Below are 17,353 nucleotides of genomic sequence, written 5' to 3'. Positions count from 1 at the left end.
GTGTTGAAATGACCTCAAGAGAAGAAATGTTACGTCTTGATGATGTTCATATTTCGTCGACTGAGTTAACTACGATAAATTTAATTTGTTTTATTTCATTTTAGTTTTGACAAAATTATAGTATTAATAATAATTATTTATATAATTGTATTAAATAATTTATTTTCAAATTGTAGCAAGAATAACGAGGCATTCGTCATCGATGAATGATGAATGAAGAGTCACATTAGCGAATTGTGATATATCTTCAACAATCTGGATTATATGAAACGACATTTCTTTGTGGTTTTAAGGTGATGTCAGCACTGACATTGGCGTTGATGGAGCGTTGGAGGCCCGGAATGCATATATTTCATTTTCCTTGTGGTGCGGTGACGATAATATTGGAAGATGTCGAGTATCAGCTTGGCGTTCCGATTAATGGTATGTCATTAGTGCTTCGCAACAATTATGCGCAAGATGCAATTATTTTTTATTTATTAGGAAATGAGGCTTTAGCCGATGTCATTGATGGGATGTGGATACGGATGACGTGGTTGGAAAAAGAATTTAGAGTATATAGACAATTAACGGAACGAGAGGTGCTATATGCAACTCGAGCATATCTTATGATGTTGATTGGAGGGATCTTGCTACCAGATAAATCGAGTAATTTGTTGCACACCCAATATCTTCTGGTATTGGAGGATTTTGTTATATGTCGTCAATATAGTTGGGGTTCTGTAATTTTGGCTTTTTTGTATCGTGAACTTTGCAAGGCGACCATAGTAGTTAGAGGACAAAAAGCAGATGTAGCAGGTTGTTTAGTTTTGTTCCAATCATGGGTATGCTATCGTCTCCCGTTTTTTATGCCTAATACATCTGCTCCTATAGAGTTTCCTCTCCGCAAGGTAAATTCATATATTTAAAGTTTTGATATTTTATAATATTTATTTAAATATTTTGAAAATTAAAATAAATAATGTAATTTTTTTGGATGACGACATCGAATAACCGATACAAAGTTATCGGGTGCAACAAAAGTAGATATCTGGATGAGAATTGATATCACTGGTAGACATACGGTAAATATTAATAATTTGTGCATTAATTTTGAAAATTATAATATTAATTATTTAATTATACTAATATCGACACTCGATTTTTCGTCCCGTTAATATTACCGCTATTATTATTAAATACATTTTTTCTGCATGCCAAGTCCAAAAGCGAATCTAACCCAATTACATAACATCAAACCCGGAGCCCAAAGAATCAAGCCCAACAACCCATCAAGCCCAAGCCAAACATACCCAACAATCTGACCCAAGTGGAACTCAACAGATAGGGTTTTACCCTAACCCTGTACAGTCGTCGTCGTTCACCAACCACAGTAAGCCTTGATGTCTCTTGTCTCTACCCGTCATTTGCCATCGCTGCTACCACCAACCGAAAGCCCTGCAAGTGTCAGAAATCCATAATCAACACAGCAAGCAATCCATACTCACACGCCACGCAAAAAAACTTATTTGTAATGATTTCAAGCAACAAAAAACGAAAAAGTATATGTAAAATCGGGCTTATATAACCCGAAGAAAAAATGTAACAAGGGGCCCTGGCTCGGTTATTTTTCGAAAATAATAAAAAGGAACATTTCAGAGCAAATTTGGTTCGGTTCTTTCTTTCTAAATTTGAAACATATTATTTCCTTTTTAGCAATACCGAAGCAAGAAAAATATATAAAAAAATAAGTCAAAGGAGAGGCATTACCTTCTACCGGTGAGAGACGACGGCGTTAGGGACCACCGTTCGAAGATCTGAATGGTCAACTAAAGGAGGAGGCTGAAGGGAGTATCATATCCCAAAACCAGGGTAATCCAAAGGCAGACGGCGACGGATCAGAGAGAAGAAAGCTTAACGATCTTCAGCTATTTCGTAAAATAGACCCCGAATCCGAGACAATGAGGCTGAGATAAACCTCCAAGTGAAATTTGGTGGCTAAAGGTCATTGGCGGTGACGGTGATATAACGGTGCAGCGGCCGATGACGGCATGGACGACTGCACGTCGACAGCTCAGGCAGTAGCCCGACCACCGAATTTCTAGAGAGAGGTCAGACCCTCTCTCTATAAAAAAAATTAAAACAAGTTAAAATGAAAAAATAAAAAACAAAGAAAAAAGTTGGTATATATAGGAAAAGTTTCAGGGGAAATCACCCTTAGGGTTCCCTGAACTTTATCATGTTTTTGCAAAGAGGTCACTGAGGGACCATTTTTGTTATTTCCCATTTTATATTTTTGCTTTGTAATGTTTGGTTCAATGATAGTCTAGTCCCTTTAGTTGTAGCGCGTTTTGCATATTAGTCACCTGTGGGGTTTTTCTCTGTAATTTACCCATTATGTGCATGATGTTTATATTTAGGGATATTTGCTATTTAGCCCTTGCATGTTTACGCGTGTTTTGCATTTTAATCCTGCAGTGATTGTTTAATTTTTCTTTGAGTATTTAGGGACTTAGTTTGTAATTTTACCTTTATTTATTAAAATATGTAAAATGTAAAAAAATTAGAATATTTATGAAATAACCCTTGTGTTTTTGCATGTCTATATTTCAAACCCGAATGTGTTTTTTATTTATTTTAATTTGGCGATAGAATTTTAATTTACTTTAATTTAGTCTCATGTTTTATTTATTTTTATTTTAGCACTTAATATTATTAATGTTCATTTTAGTCACTTGTTATTTTATTTTATGTTAATGTTGGCACAACAATTTAATTATTTATGTTTTAGTATCGCTTTTATTTTTTATTTTAATTTTTGCATGTTGTTTGCATATTAGTTCATTTTAGTCCTAATTAATCTCGCATGATATCCTCATAAGCATTGCTTGACTTGAATCAAAATAAATTGACTAAGGGTAATATTCGATTTTTTTAATATTGTCGTAAAGTGATTGTCTTAACGTATTAGAAAGTTACTTTCGATAATTTTAAAATAAAAGTCTATCCCATTTAGTGACACGAATTGAATCAATTTCATTTTTAAAATTCGGGAATTTAGAAAAAGACAATTTTCTTTTAATTAAATTCATCGAGAAAAGACTGTTAGATCAAATCTAAGGTCTCATATCGAGATATTTAAATAATTGAACATCTTTATTTTCATTAAATATCGGTAAAATAATTAATTAATTATGTTTGCTTGATGTATGCTTTTTATTTGTTTTATTTTTGCATGTGTTTTCTGATAGATTTTCAAAATAATAACATTCGAATCGACAATGAGAATAGTAATTTCCTTTCATTTCGGTCGAAGTAATAAATGACTGCTTTAAGGCGTAAGAGGTCATTTATTCTCGATTGGAAATAATTTGATATTGTCATTTTCTCTCGAATTAATATCGGTTTTTTAGACAGAATATTAATATCTCTTTATTTGAATTGGGATAATAAATGATTGTTTTAATGCACGAAATGTCTTTTATTCTCGATTGAAAATCATTAAATGTTATTATTTTCACTTGAGTCGATATTGAATTTTAAGATGAAATAGTAATATCTCTTTTCAATTGGAGTAATAAATGATTGTTTTAATGCACAAAATGTCATTTATTCTCGATTGGAAATAATTAGATATTATCATTTTCACTCTTAAAATTATTTTGGGTGTTATTATTTTGAATTAGTAATGAAATTTAGAATGGAATTCTAATATTTATTTATTTCGATTGGAGTAAGAATCGATTGCTTCAAGGTATGAGAGATTGATTCTTCTCGATAGGAAATAATTAAATATTATCATGTTTCATCTGAAAATTCAAAGAACATTACTTAGGGGATCTTAAATTAAATTAGACTCGAACTTGTAAGTTTTATTGTAAAGACAATTAATTAATCGACTAGGTACCGATTTAGGACGTTGTGGGGGTGCTAATCATTACCCACACGTAACCGACTCCTGAACTCAAAATTTGGTAATGCAGACCCCAAGTCTGTCGTTTTAATTAAAATTAATATTTTATTAAAATGGCAAATATATTTTTGGGTGTCCAATCACACCCTAATTAAAGATTGGTGACGACTCCTCGAACCGCGTTTTATCACTAATAGGTCGTTCTAAAAATTATTTTCGAAACGGGACCTCTCTTTCTCCACTCCTGGAAAAGACCATTTCGACAACTAACATAATACTTTTGATAGTTTAATTGTATGTCTTATTGTGAGTCGAAGATCCAACGGTGTCTACCCCAATTTTTCTTTCAAGGAGCGAAGACATGATGTGTCGTAACACCATTGCTCCACTTCGCAATTGTTGAGATCCATGTCGCCGATAGAGTTTTGCGATGATTTGGGTTTCACCAACCGATGGAAATGTCCATATATAACATGGATGATTTTCATAAAATAGATGCGCGTGGGAAGCATATGGAAGATTGGCCGAGGAAGCATGCTATATTCATACAATAATGGCAAAATAGACATTTATATTTGCCTAATCGTTCCGAGCTACAACCTAAAGATTTTGATTTCACAGTTTTTCCTTACCTCCAAAATTATGAAGCAAATGGGAAATCATACTTGACAACGTCGGAGAATCAGTCTGATTGGGAGGAAATGAAGGCAAAATATGCAAAAAAAATCATCATCTTTATCAACATCTTCATCTTATGCTTCCACCAATTATTATCCATCTCAAGAAATTTATAGTGGATATGCTCTATATCAGCCATCGATAGAGAGTCGAGTGCTATAGGTAGGAAGTTTGTGGGATCAAGTGCCACCTTCACAACAATTTTCCTCAAAACCGGAACAAAGAGGTCCATGGGATTATCTTGTTCAATACGGTCAATCTCGTGGCAATACGGTCCACGGGATCAAGTGTCACCTTCACAACAATTTTCCTCAGAATCGGAACAAAAAGGTTCATGGAATCATCTTGTTCAATACGATCATTTAGTATAGAATTTGAGAAGAATAAGATGAAAAAAGACAAATACGAAGGTGTCTTAATCCCACGTAATGAACGAATTGTAGAGAGATCTAAAAAAAATAGAAAATGACATATGTACAAATATTGATTTGTATGGTTTTAGTTTATGTATGAAGTTGACTTTATTAATTAAATAATTATTGAATGAAGTAAACTTTTTAGTAATAGTTTGCAATTATATAAGATTTGAAGCGAAAATTTGAAGAAATGATGTTCAACTAAAAAAACTCATAAACATAGTGGAAAGAGTACAAGTTAAAAAATAGTTACAGTACAAACTAAAAACCTAGTGAAAAACATAGTTAAAATAGTAAAAGTAAAAAAGATAACATAATATTTTTAACGCCTATTTTAGCATCCAGCTCGATATTTTGGAAGATGAAGACAATGTTTTTTTTGTTATGACCTTCATCTCTGCAGCGACCACAAAGTTTGGGTAGACCTGACTCTCTTTGAGGATCATCCATATCAGTATGAATTTGGCTAGATTCAGGCCGACTCCGTAACTTCCTACGCAATTGAGGATTTGGAAACCATTCCTCAGAAATTGTGCATGTAGGTTAGTATACTTCATTTGGGAGGTACTTGAAGTTACAACTGTAAATGTTGCGCATAATGTACAAGCTATAACAGTCATCAGCATATAAGTATGGGTCAACATTGATTTGCATACATGAAGCAGAAATATGCATAAATTAAATGTTATTAAAAAATAAAAAAAAATAAAAATGAAGCATAAATAATCAATGAGAAATGATATAATACTTACTCATTTTGATAATCTCTTTTTTGATCTTTTTCTGCTTAAACCTCTTCATAGCATTCGACGTAATATGACGTATACAATATGCATGATATGCGTGGGGAGGCGTCCATCTACTTTCGGGTCTAGAAATTATGCTTAACAACCCATGTGATTGATATGAGATCATACAAACCCCATCTTGAGTGACAACATAGGGAACACAAGTTGGAGAGAGAGAAATTCCAAGTTTCATCCGATTCATTTTTAACAATGGTGAATGCAATGTGGAAAATATTTTTGTCTCCATCTCGTGCAACAACTATCATCAAGACATGTCTATAGAGCCCATACAGAAAAGTCCCAATCGACTTGAATCATTTGTTTGCAAAATATAAACCCTTTAATAGCTTACTTAAACGCCCAGAACAAGCCGCAAAAAATTCTCTTCCCAATGTTAACGTCTCCCTAAAGCATGACTGTAGGAAGAGTATAGTACCTAACAATGGTTCTATGGATAAAAAATTTCATTGCTTGCAGCATACGTAGTAGCTCATTATATGACTGATCCCAATCACTATACAACAAGGTCATTGATTTCTGTTTAGCCATCCATGCCTTGTAATAAGTTGGAATATAACCAAATGTATTCTGAATGGATGCCACTAACACAGAAATGGGTACTCTTGGATTTTTTTCCACCAACACTTTACAGGGGAGCATATGACATCCGAATCTAAATGTCAGTGGTCTTGTGTCAAAGAGGACATTGTACATACGTACTGTGCATTGAAACTTGTGACTTCTCACAACAACTTCTGTTGTATGTATAATACTTGTATTATCCATTTACAACCAACATCATGGTGTATACACCTTACAAAATAAGTCTTTTGATCCGACTCCGCGACATAGATTTCAATATGAGCTTTGATGCGGTACTCATTAATTGCAAGTTGTGCCTCTTTTTTTTATTTCAAACTAAGACCCAATGGATAACTCAGATGAGCGTTCGTCTAAAGAACCCTAGTGGGCAACACATAACTCTGGCATATCAAATATTTCAAGATTCCGCATAGCATCATAGTTAATGTCATGCATTGCAACTGGATGATGATACTGAGGCAAATCATGGTGACACATTTCAGGTTGAAGGTATGTTTTTACCCAAACATTTAGAGCATTCTGCAATCCTTGACATCGTGAAAGAGCTGCCTCACATACATCAGCCTCAACATCCAAACCTTGTCCCTCTGAAGCAGCCTCTAAAACATCAGAATCTTCAACTAATGGTGTGTCATCATCGTCTAGCAATGGAACAATATCTCCATCATCCTCTCTAAATTCAGCAAAGCTTTCACCGAACAGTCCAATAAGGTTATCATCAGCGTCACTTGCATGTGGTTCAGAGGGTCATGCTTCTTCTGTTCTTCGATCGGAATATCAATTGCAATTATATTTTCGGCGTAAATCTTCTCCATATTATTATTTGATGATTGATGAAGTCCAACCATAGCAACGACATAATAATCATCATCAAGCTAGACTTTTCCATATGTGATTGGATTTGAGGAGATTAGGTGCTGATAACTTAAACATGAAACAGAAGCTCCAAGTTTTCTCTTAATTTTTTGCTTCATTTGGCAATGAGATACATCTACAGGGAACATCATATTGATGGGTCTGTGTGACTTAAACACAACACCAACATCAGTTTGAAGAATTTCGCCATTATAATGGACAACTGTGAAGAATTTATTACTCATTGTTTGAAATATATTTGGCTAGATGAAAGGAGTATGTTGTGTAAGAGATTGAAGATGAAAGAAGCGTGTTGTGTAAGAGATGAAATGAGTGTGTTATATAAGAGATTGAAGATGATGTACACTATTTTAAGAGATGAAAAAAAATTACATGTTGGAACTCTCACACTGGCGTGACAAGTTACATTGATTTTTTTAAAAAAATTACCCTTTCAACAACGGTCAACCCAACAGTCCAAAACTTCGAATTTATACCCGTTGGAACACGTCACACAAGTGTGATGAGTTCCCTATCCATTAAAATATTATATTTTTTTTACATTTTTCTAAAAATTTCAAAAAAAAAAATTATTAGGACTCGTCATGCGGGCATAACACGTCTCTTAATATATATTAAATATATTCGAGCTGTGAAACCCACGTCCCACGACCTATTAAAAAATATATTACATGAAACTCGTCATGCCAACATGATGAGTTCCATGTCCACTATAATATTTGTCGTAGATCTCAAAATAAAATAAAGTGCTAAATAAACGGTCATGCCCAATTCTACCGCTACTTTGTATGCTATTCCAACCCAAATATACATCCATATCATTTCAATAAAAATATAGTAGCTCTCAAATATTATATCAGAATCATAGTGATAGGCTCACAGTATTATCCTCGTCATCAACAACTTTTAAGTTGTTGAAATTATCAATCAACATTCCTTCGTCCCACACGGAGCCAAATAAAAAGTAGTTAAAAAAAACCCTTAACTCAATTGGATCACTTATTCTCACTAAACGGTGAATATCATAAGAAAAGATACAGGTAAAGGCAAAGAGAAGGAAAAGGGATCATTTTTATTCCATATCATAGTTCCATTACTACAAGTATACACAAACAAGGAAAATACAGTACACAAAAAAAGGACAGGAAATTCTATACTAAATTTTCTCTCATTCCCTTCTCTTCTCCCCAGATGATCTGTTAGACAAAGGACTTTGATGTTTGAAGTTTGTGTAACTCATTACCTCTGTTAAGTTACAGACCATTAGTCTACATGATTTTTTTAAAAAGTCCTAATTCTTTCTTTACAAGTGAATTAATGGTGATGGAAAATGGAAATTAACACCGTCACCTTTACAGCTAAAAGACTACAAAGTACCTATACTTTGATATCAAGTGAGAATTGACCAGAAAGTAAGTCCCTATGCAACAATTACTCTTCACTACGGGTTCAGTTTCTCCCATTCATAACGTCCTCGGAGCGGCTTATCATTCACGAGATCAAAGTTGTACCTGCAAATTAACCCACATCTCTTATCAGAGATCTTAACCACAATAATACCAAAGAGGTATAAAAAAATAATGTGGTGCCTACTTCTCAATGAACTGTCGCTGTTGCTCTTCTTCTGCAACGGAAAAGAACTCATCCATTTCATGTGCTATCGGGAGTTGCCCACGCATTGAATTATGTACTCTCTGGTTAGTCTCTGTTGAGCTGGTACGCCTAGTAGTAGAACCAGGGGTTCTTATACTCTCTGGGTCCCTTATCAAGTTGCAAGGAGTTGATTCCCTAGTGCCCCTGCACAGAAACAATGGCTATTAGTTACTGAAAGCTTTGTTACTCAAACTCATGTGCACTAGCTACGGATATGAATCCATAAGAGATATGTTCATTTTTTAAATTGTTTTCATGTATTTTGAGGGTCCTTGAAAAAGTATGTCTGAAAATGTGTTGTGCCAGAGTACTTGAATAAAAATGAAAAATTTTAGCACCATAGAATGAGACGTAATTGAATCTAAAGGCAAACAACTAAATCAAAGGAAGCGGTAAAAGTAAAAATGATAACGGGTCTCTTTTTCCTGATTTACATCTAACACCCAAAACAACATTGAATGGAAAACCAGATCTGCGTCCTTGGGACTCTTCATTTTTCCCGAAATACCCGCTTCCGACACTTTTGAATTTGGAAAGGATATGATCTCTGAGTATCCTCCAAATATACGGAGAAAATTGGAAAAATCTGGCCATACTTGTTTCAGACACAACCTATACACCCAAGTCGGAGTAACGTAGAACATAGAACCAGATAAGACCCGATCATTTTTATCAATGTTAAAGCAAAAAGGCTTCTGAAATTCAGGGGGGAATAAATGAAAGGTTTCTCTTGTTATCATTTTGTTTTAGTTCCTGCTTCAACCTCAAATATTTCAGCAAAAGAGACTCAACATATACATGGAATTCAACAGACAAATAAAATCATAAAAAGCTGTGTTACGGGGCAATATCAATTAAAAAGAAAATAATATATACATATATATAAACAGAAACAGATTTTCTGATAATTTGATTCATCAACTAAATAACTCTTGCCAGAATATCCTATGCTCAAACCACGTTAAAATCACCAAGAAAAAAAAAGAAAATGAAAAAAAAATACACACATAAAGAATTAAAGATAGAGTTGTAATTTTTTATCCGGAAAAGGTAGCACCATCCACCATGTGGAGAACAAACAACAAACAGTTCTTTTTCTTTCCATTAGAATAATGCATCAACAGACATGCCTAAAAGTACCTAAACAACAGACTCTAGTCTAGAGCGTACGATATATATATATTTTATTTATATGAACGCATAATCAGACAAAACCCAAATTTTGAAATCATAGAAGCACCAAATTTACCGGGGTAAAAAGAAAAGGTTGGGCCAGAAATGAAAGCAGGAGTTATTCGTGGCAGCGGAGAAACAATGGTTTCCGTCACAACAAGGTGCTTTATCTCAGGAAGAAAAGACTAAAATTCAGAAATAACCAAAAGTTCAAACAATTAACAATACTAAACTTCAGGTTTTGACAATTGTAAAGGACATTAGCTTTACTGATTTCAGCAGAAACAGATGAAAAGCCGTTTAATTCCTTACACCCGATAGCAGAAATCTATCAAAAGTGAGATTTATTCCCTTCTTTCAACGAAAGATAAAAACAAAACCCATTCATTAGCATGTTATACAGCAGAATCCGAACAGGAATTAAGGGTCCCCTTGTTTTGGCTGGAGATTCAAAGGGTTCAAGATGTTTGATAAAATATATGTCCCAATATTTCATAATTGTTGCTCAAAAATAGAAAACTTAAGAACTCAGTTGAAGCAAAAGTTCCCACTTTTCTTGAAAGTTACAAAGGGAAAAAAGGAGTGTTTTTTTTATTTATATATATAAAAAAAACGATAGATTTTAAGGAAGAAAGAAAAGAACCAACCTTTCTCGAGCTTCATTGTCCAAACCATTTTCTCCAAAGGAAGCTTCAATACCACCAAAATCGTTGATGTCGTTGTTATTAATAATATTGTCATTTCCATTAGTCTCTTGCACCATTTCTTCTCTCCCAACGTCATCATCCTTACCCAACCGGACCCGAAAATTGGAATTAGGGTTAGATTTTCCCCCACAGCCCTCGTCTTTAATCCCTTGTTGCTTCAGCCTCTTCGAATCATGGTGGCGCAACACAACAGGAGGCTTTTCTAGCCGGCGACTTCGTAGCTGGAGATAGGAGGAACCCGGAGTTGGAGATGTAGGCGCCGTTGCCGGAGAAGTGGAGGATTTCTGTAAGCGTTGAAGCACAAGAGTTTTTGCCCGGGTTCGAACCCCGAGGGAAGACTGGGAGACGTCCATTACGCTGACTTCCATTGCCGTCTTGGCCTTCCTAATGTACTTCCCCATTTTGGGTTTTGGGTTTTGGGATTTAGAAGAAGGAAAGGCTTTATGCTTTCAGAGTCTCCTGAGAAGGATAGAAAGAGGGAGGGAGAGAGTAAAGGGGGCAAAAAAGGAAATCAACAGTGGTTCGTTTCGGAAATAAAGAGGAAAATTAACAATGCTTTGAGTTTTATCTCGTCTCATATATCTCATGATATTTTGGAAGAACTTCCGAACCAATCAATCGTTTTTACCAAAAATAGACATTTATTAACCAAATTTTCTAACACTGTTGATATGAATGGAAGGAGCAAATCACCAAATGCGTCTTCATGAGTTTTTGTTTGAGTTGGCGTCACGTGAGTAAAATGTATATCACCATCCTTGTTTTTATGGATAAAATTGACACGTGATAGAAGGCACATCACCATATGTTCCTTCATGATTACCCCCAATTATTCGTTGCTCCCCTTAATTATCACCTACTCTTTTCCTATAAATACTACCTCATATATAACACATTTAATCCATACTCGACCCGGATACGAATCCAATGTGTCATATTGACTATTCAAAACATGTATTTTTATAAAAACCATAGAAAATTTAAATTTTCATTAATATAAAGTTAACATTTTACATCAATATGTTCAAAACATTACCAAAATTGATCAGAGCATACATACTTAACGATTTTGTTTACATGCCAACATGTCTATTAAAAAAAACATACTTTACAAAATATTTCTGATATGATCTTCGAGTGGAGATATGTTGTTCTGCTGGTCCTAAGCTTGATCATCTTGCTTATCAGCACCTATGTGTAAAACACTTACACACTAAGTCATATACTTAGTGAAACTATAACTACTTAACAAATGCATGTATATTTCATACACCACAAACTTATATGCACACATATCATTATTAACATTCTTATCATTCATTCATATAATCATATACTCTTAAAACTAACAATGCATATCACATCACAACTCCAATAATACTTTTCACATTTCAAAGCATATATCTCATACACAATGCACTTGTTTTTATCTTTCTTTATTAGCCCATGTATACTTTTAAGAACTTAAGGTATATGAGTACATAGAGGTTGTGCACATATGTTGTCACCACAACTCGTATAATTCCCACTAGGGGCGCGTAGAATTTGTCCCGAATGACCACTATGTCCCAAAGAACTACTCCTTAAGAACCATATACATATTCCAATGGACCAAATAAGTGTGCCGAAGTACCACATATATGTTCCAAAGGATTACATATATGTCCCGAAGGACCACGTAGAACCCTCGACTCTTGGCATGCCAACTATACCTCTAGCTCTCATAACACATAACATGGGCATTATCTTTTATGTTTGTCACATAAAACACATTCATATCACATAGTCATATTTTCATATCACATACATTATGTAACATTCTCGTAGAGTCACATATAAGTCATATCACATTTTTCTTGTATTCATATAGACATGTAATCACATATATCACTTTAACATATCTTTTATCATCTATCTTATCTCTTATGTTCACATAACTTATTATCACACATAGCTAATGGTCACACGATTTATCATGCATATATACATTCACATATTTCATATATATATATATATATATATATATAAAGATGTACTCAACATCTATACATATGCATTTACTCATATACATCTAGCATCATATCACTACATGCTTATGTTATAGTACTCATATAACTTAATATCGGAATTAAACTCATCGCAAGTCTTAATTCCCTAACAACTTAAGCTTAATATCATGTACTCACCTTGGATCACTTGTCAATACCAATCTCTTGTTTCCCTCTCGAAATTGTTACTCTGATAGCCTATCCGAACTTTGTTTTTGATCGATATCTACACAATATAATCCAATGAATATCGGAATTTAAATTACTCGAAAAGATTCATATCAAAGAAAACTAAATAAAACACTAATTTCCACTTTCCCACTTAAGTAGTATCAGTACTACCAGCACAGTACTGATACTTCTATGCTATGGTACCGATACCCCCTCCGGTATCGATACCAATATTAGATTCAATGTTGCCTGGTATCGATACCCTCCACATTGGTATCGATACTATTACTTCAGTACCGATACTTCATGAAAATTTCTTACTCTTTTTCCTTATGGTATCAATACTGTTCATACAGTATCGATACCCAATGTATAAATTTCTCACAAATTGCCTTGTAGTATCGGTACTAACTCAACTAGTGTCGATACTACTACCCATAATATAATCTTTTAAACCCAAAAAAGTTAACACTTTACCCTAAACTCTACTTGTTTGTCTCTCCTCATGCCTTAAAACTTATCTATACTTACGTAAACCCTATTTTAACACTATAACACTTCATTATCTTTAATATCTCACTATCTTTAATATCTCACTATAACTCTTCAATCAAAGAATTTCTCTAAACTTTCCATGTGTTTTAAATTCATTTCTAATGCTTTAAACTTCTTAATCTTTATTATGACAAGTCAAATTTATCAATAGAACTTCAAAAACCTCTTCATACAAAAAATTCATTTCTACACCCTTAATACAATTTCCTTTCTAATTCTCTTTTCTTGATGTTTTAAGTTTATATAAGCTTTCCTTAAGCTTATATAACACCCAAAGAATCAAAATCAACTCATAAATCCAAGAATTAAACAACTAAAATTAAACTCACCTTTAGAGCTTAAGCAAACGAGAAAAAGAAGAAGAAGTCAAGAAAAAATAAGCTTCCAGACATATCTCTCAAATCCCACATGTTTATCTCCTTTCTCCTAATAAAGGAGATAAAAATATCCTTTAAGCTAAAATTACATAATGCCCTTCTCTCATTCCATAAATACTATTTAATCCAATACCAAAAATATTCATATTTAAGTCCATGAACTTTTCTATTTTCTTAAATTAGTCACTAAATTTCAAAAAAATTCATTTTAGTCACTAACCTGGTTTTTGGGATGCTACATCATACAACTCTCAAATTACACCAAAAAAACAATCTCCTTCTTACTTTTATCATTCCTTCTAACAAGCTTCAAGTGTGTTATATTATTATTTTTAGAAAGTAAAATTATTTTTATTATATTATAATCATTAAATTGTGTGTGATTTTATTATATTTTACTGTGCCATTTTTTATGTTTTGCAGTTATAAAATGGAAGATGAGTTGTTGCATTTAGATAAAAATCATATTTCAAGTCATTTTACTAATACAATAACAATTTTAAATTGTGTTATGTTAATTATTTTGAATGTTTTATTTATTTATCTTAATATTAGTTTATATTTTAATTTGTATACTATTTATTTAATTAGGGGAATGACCGTATATTAGATCCATTTATTTATAACGCTAAGTTCGAGATACCAAATTGTGTTTGGTTGTATTTAATCGATGTTAGATTTGGTTACATAGCAAGATATGAAGGGTATTGTATCCTTGAATACAACCTTATTTCTACACTGGTTGAGAGGTGAAGACCAGAGACACACACATATTCCATCTACCGTGTGGGGAGTGCACTATTACGATGAAAAATGTTTCCTTACATTTAGGGCTTCCAGTAGATGGAGATGTAATTTTTGGTGTGGCGGATGATGATTGGCATTCCTTGTGCGAGGAGTATCTTGGAGGTATCTCGCTTAATTTCAACAGTGGTCGAATATCGTTATCATGGTTGACTGCAAATTTTTTATAGTTGAGTGATGACTGTTCTGAGGAACAGGCTAAAATATTTGCCCGGGCTTGCAATGACTCATAGGAGGGATTTTGATGCCCGATAAATCTCACAACCAATTTCATTATATGTGGTTACGTCCACTCGCATATTTTTTAGTTATCAGCTCATTCAGTTGGGGCTCCGCGATTTTGGCATCTCTATATAGAGAAATGTGACGAGCAACTAATTATAAAAAAATGCTATCGACGGATGTCTCATTCTTCTGCAGTCATGGGTGTAGTATCGCATACCCTTTTTTTTGTCCTGTCGTGAAAAACCCGTAAGTTTTCCCGTTATTGTTGAGGTAATTCCAATACTGAGTTTGTATATAAATAATTTTTTTGAGTATTATCAGTGGTTCAACATGAATGGAAAGTTGTTCCTACTTTCTGAGGAAGTACAAGGCGGGAGTATTCATCGACATTGAGCAAAAATGTCCACCGTCACAGTATCATCTTTCCCCTACTCGTGGACAGAGAACAAAGCTTCTGGTTCATCCTTAGCTGCAGCATCGGAACCATCACAACAACCACTATCTACACCGATTTATATTCCATAGATGTTTTAGATGCGACCGCAGTTGGGTCAAATGCCACCGCAACCATTTCAGATGCCACCACAGCCAATTTAAATACCACCTCCGTAGGGTTTTATGAAACCTACTTGCAAATATTATAGTTCCATACTTGTAGATCCAACGTGGGCTTCATATGTTGCTTATTTGGCGGGTGATGCTTCACCACAAACTCAAATAGCTTCGTCCAGTTTTCATAGTTTTCTATAAGCAGTGGGATGGTTAGTCATACACCTCCAGGGTCCTTATTCTATGAATGTGCTACATCATCATATGTCCCTCATTAGAAAAATGTAATTGTTACTACTGATGATGATAACGATGAGAGTGATAAGGAAGAACAACTTATACAAAGAAACCATCATCAAAATAGACAATCATCGTCCTATGGAACACATTCAAGACAAAGACATCGATAGTCTTGTTTAGTTTGTAATGTTTTTACTTAATTTTCTTTATTTATCAACAAATGTAATTTTTATTTAATTATAGACTTTTTAATTATTCTGTTTATTAATGTTTTTATTATTTAATTATTTGAATTGTATCGTTTGTATTTAATGTTTATATTTAATTATTTTTATTGTTTTATTATTTAGTTTGTAATGTTTTTACTTAATTTTTCACTTTAGTAGTCCATTACTTAGTGATGCTCAAATGACAATAATGTAAGGAAAATGAAAATGAAACAACACAAATTGAGATTTCAGAAACAACAATTTCATCATCACAGCATCAATGGTTATGTGGTGATAAAAGAGATGAACATATTTTCCTATTGTGGCCTAGGTTTCTACAATGCCCACATCTTTTGTTTTCTTTAGACGTCTCTCGAATATCCATATCACAATGAATTCTAGTGGATTTTAGACAACCTATCTCCTTTAATAAGGACGTATCTGGTACAATCGAAAGCCAATTTTGAACATCATATGAGTCTTTCTCATTACCTATGGGGGAACTCAAATTCATATACCTTAAATACTTCTAAAAGTCGGTATATGGTATCAACAAAACGGTTATAGTCTTGACGAGTATAAGAACAAGATGCTATGACATGGGAGCATGGATACTTAAGAGCTTGAAAAAACCCACAGTCACACCACTTGTCTTGTAGATTAGCTCTGAACGAGTTAGCTTCAATCCCTTGAAGATGTTGTGGAATTCTATGACACGAAATAATTAATAGGTTTGAGAGAAGCTTGTTACAGACATTTCATTTGAAGTATCAATTCTTTTTTGTAGATCTGCAATTATCTTGGGTGATAAATATAACCGTTTTGTGTCTAAGTTTCAGGTTATCCCCCATGCTTGGAAAAAAATGCTCTCAAACGAAAATATATCGTTTTAACCAAAGTTGTTTTTGGTAAATGACACGCCTCCTTTAAAGTCTAATTGATAGCCTCAACTAAGTTGGTCGTCATGTGTCCATATCAATAACCACCATCATATGTATTTGTCCACATCTTTTTGTTGACGAGGCTGATGTAATTGTATCCTTGCTCATTTTTTACTCGCAAATCTTGAAGAATGAACTCAAATATTTGAGGAAATAGTTCATAAGCTAAGAGTAAATGTAGTATTTACTGTTAAGTTCCAATAAAAATTAAAATGATGGAGAAATGAAATTAAGAATTGTGATATACCCATGCGCACAAGTGATTGGTGTTCATCATTCTTCTTGAACTTTTCATGATAGTTCGCGGTAATATGTCAGATACAATATCGATGTTGGACATAGGGTGGTTACCACATTGGACCTAAAGACTCCATTTCTACTTTGATCTCAGCTCTGTGATCAGAAATGACACAAATTTTTACCTCGTGACAACATGTAAACGTAAGTT

The 17,353-nt window shown here is 33.7% G+C and overlaps 1 protein-coding gene across 1 annotated transcript; it reads right to left on the bottom strand.

The window, feature by feature from the left end:
- Window positions 1-8,539: 8,539 nt before the first annotated feature.
- LOC120143281 (cyclin-dependent kinase inhibitor 3-like) lies at window positions 8,540-11,258 on the bottom strand. The gene is made up of 3 exons (XM_039157645.1): window positions 10,727-11,258; window positions 8,847-9,050; window positions 8,540-8,764 (listed from the first exon to the last, which is right to left on the bottom strand). Exons 1-3 carry the CDS (start codon window positions 11,185-11,187, stop codon window positions 8,695-8,697), a joined length of 735 nt encoding a protein of 244 aa, XP_039013576.1. The 5' UTR covers window positions 11,188-11,258; the 3' UTR covers window positions 8,540-8,694.
- Between the last annotated feature and the right edge of the window lie 6,095 nt (window positions 11,259-17,353).

Source organism: Hibiscus syriacus, unplaced genomic scaffold, assembly GCF_006381635.1.
Source record: "Hibiscus syriacus cultivar Baekdansim isolate YM2019G1 unplaced genomic scaffold, ASM638163v2 tig00110840_pilon, whole genome shotgun sequence".
Taxonomy (NCBI): Eukaryota; Viridiplantae; Streptophyta; class Magnoliopsida; order Malvales; family Malvaceae; genus Hibiscus; species Hibiscus syriacus.
This window is presented reverse-complemented; position numbering and strand designations above follow the sequence as displayed.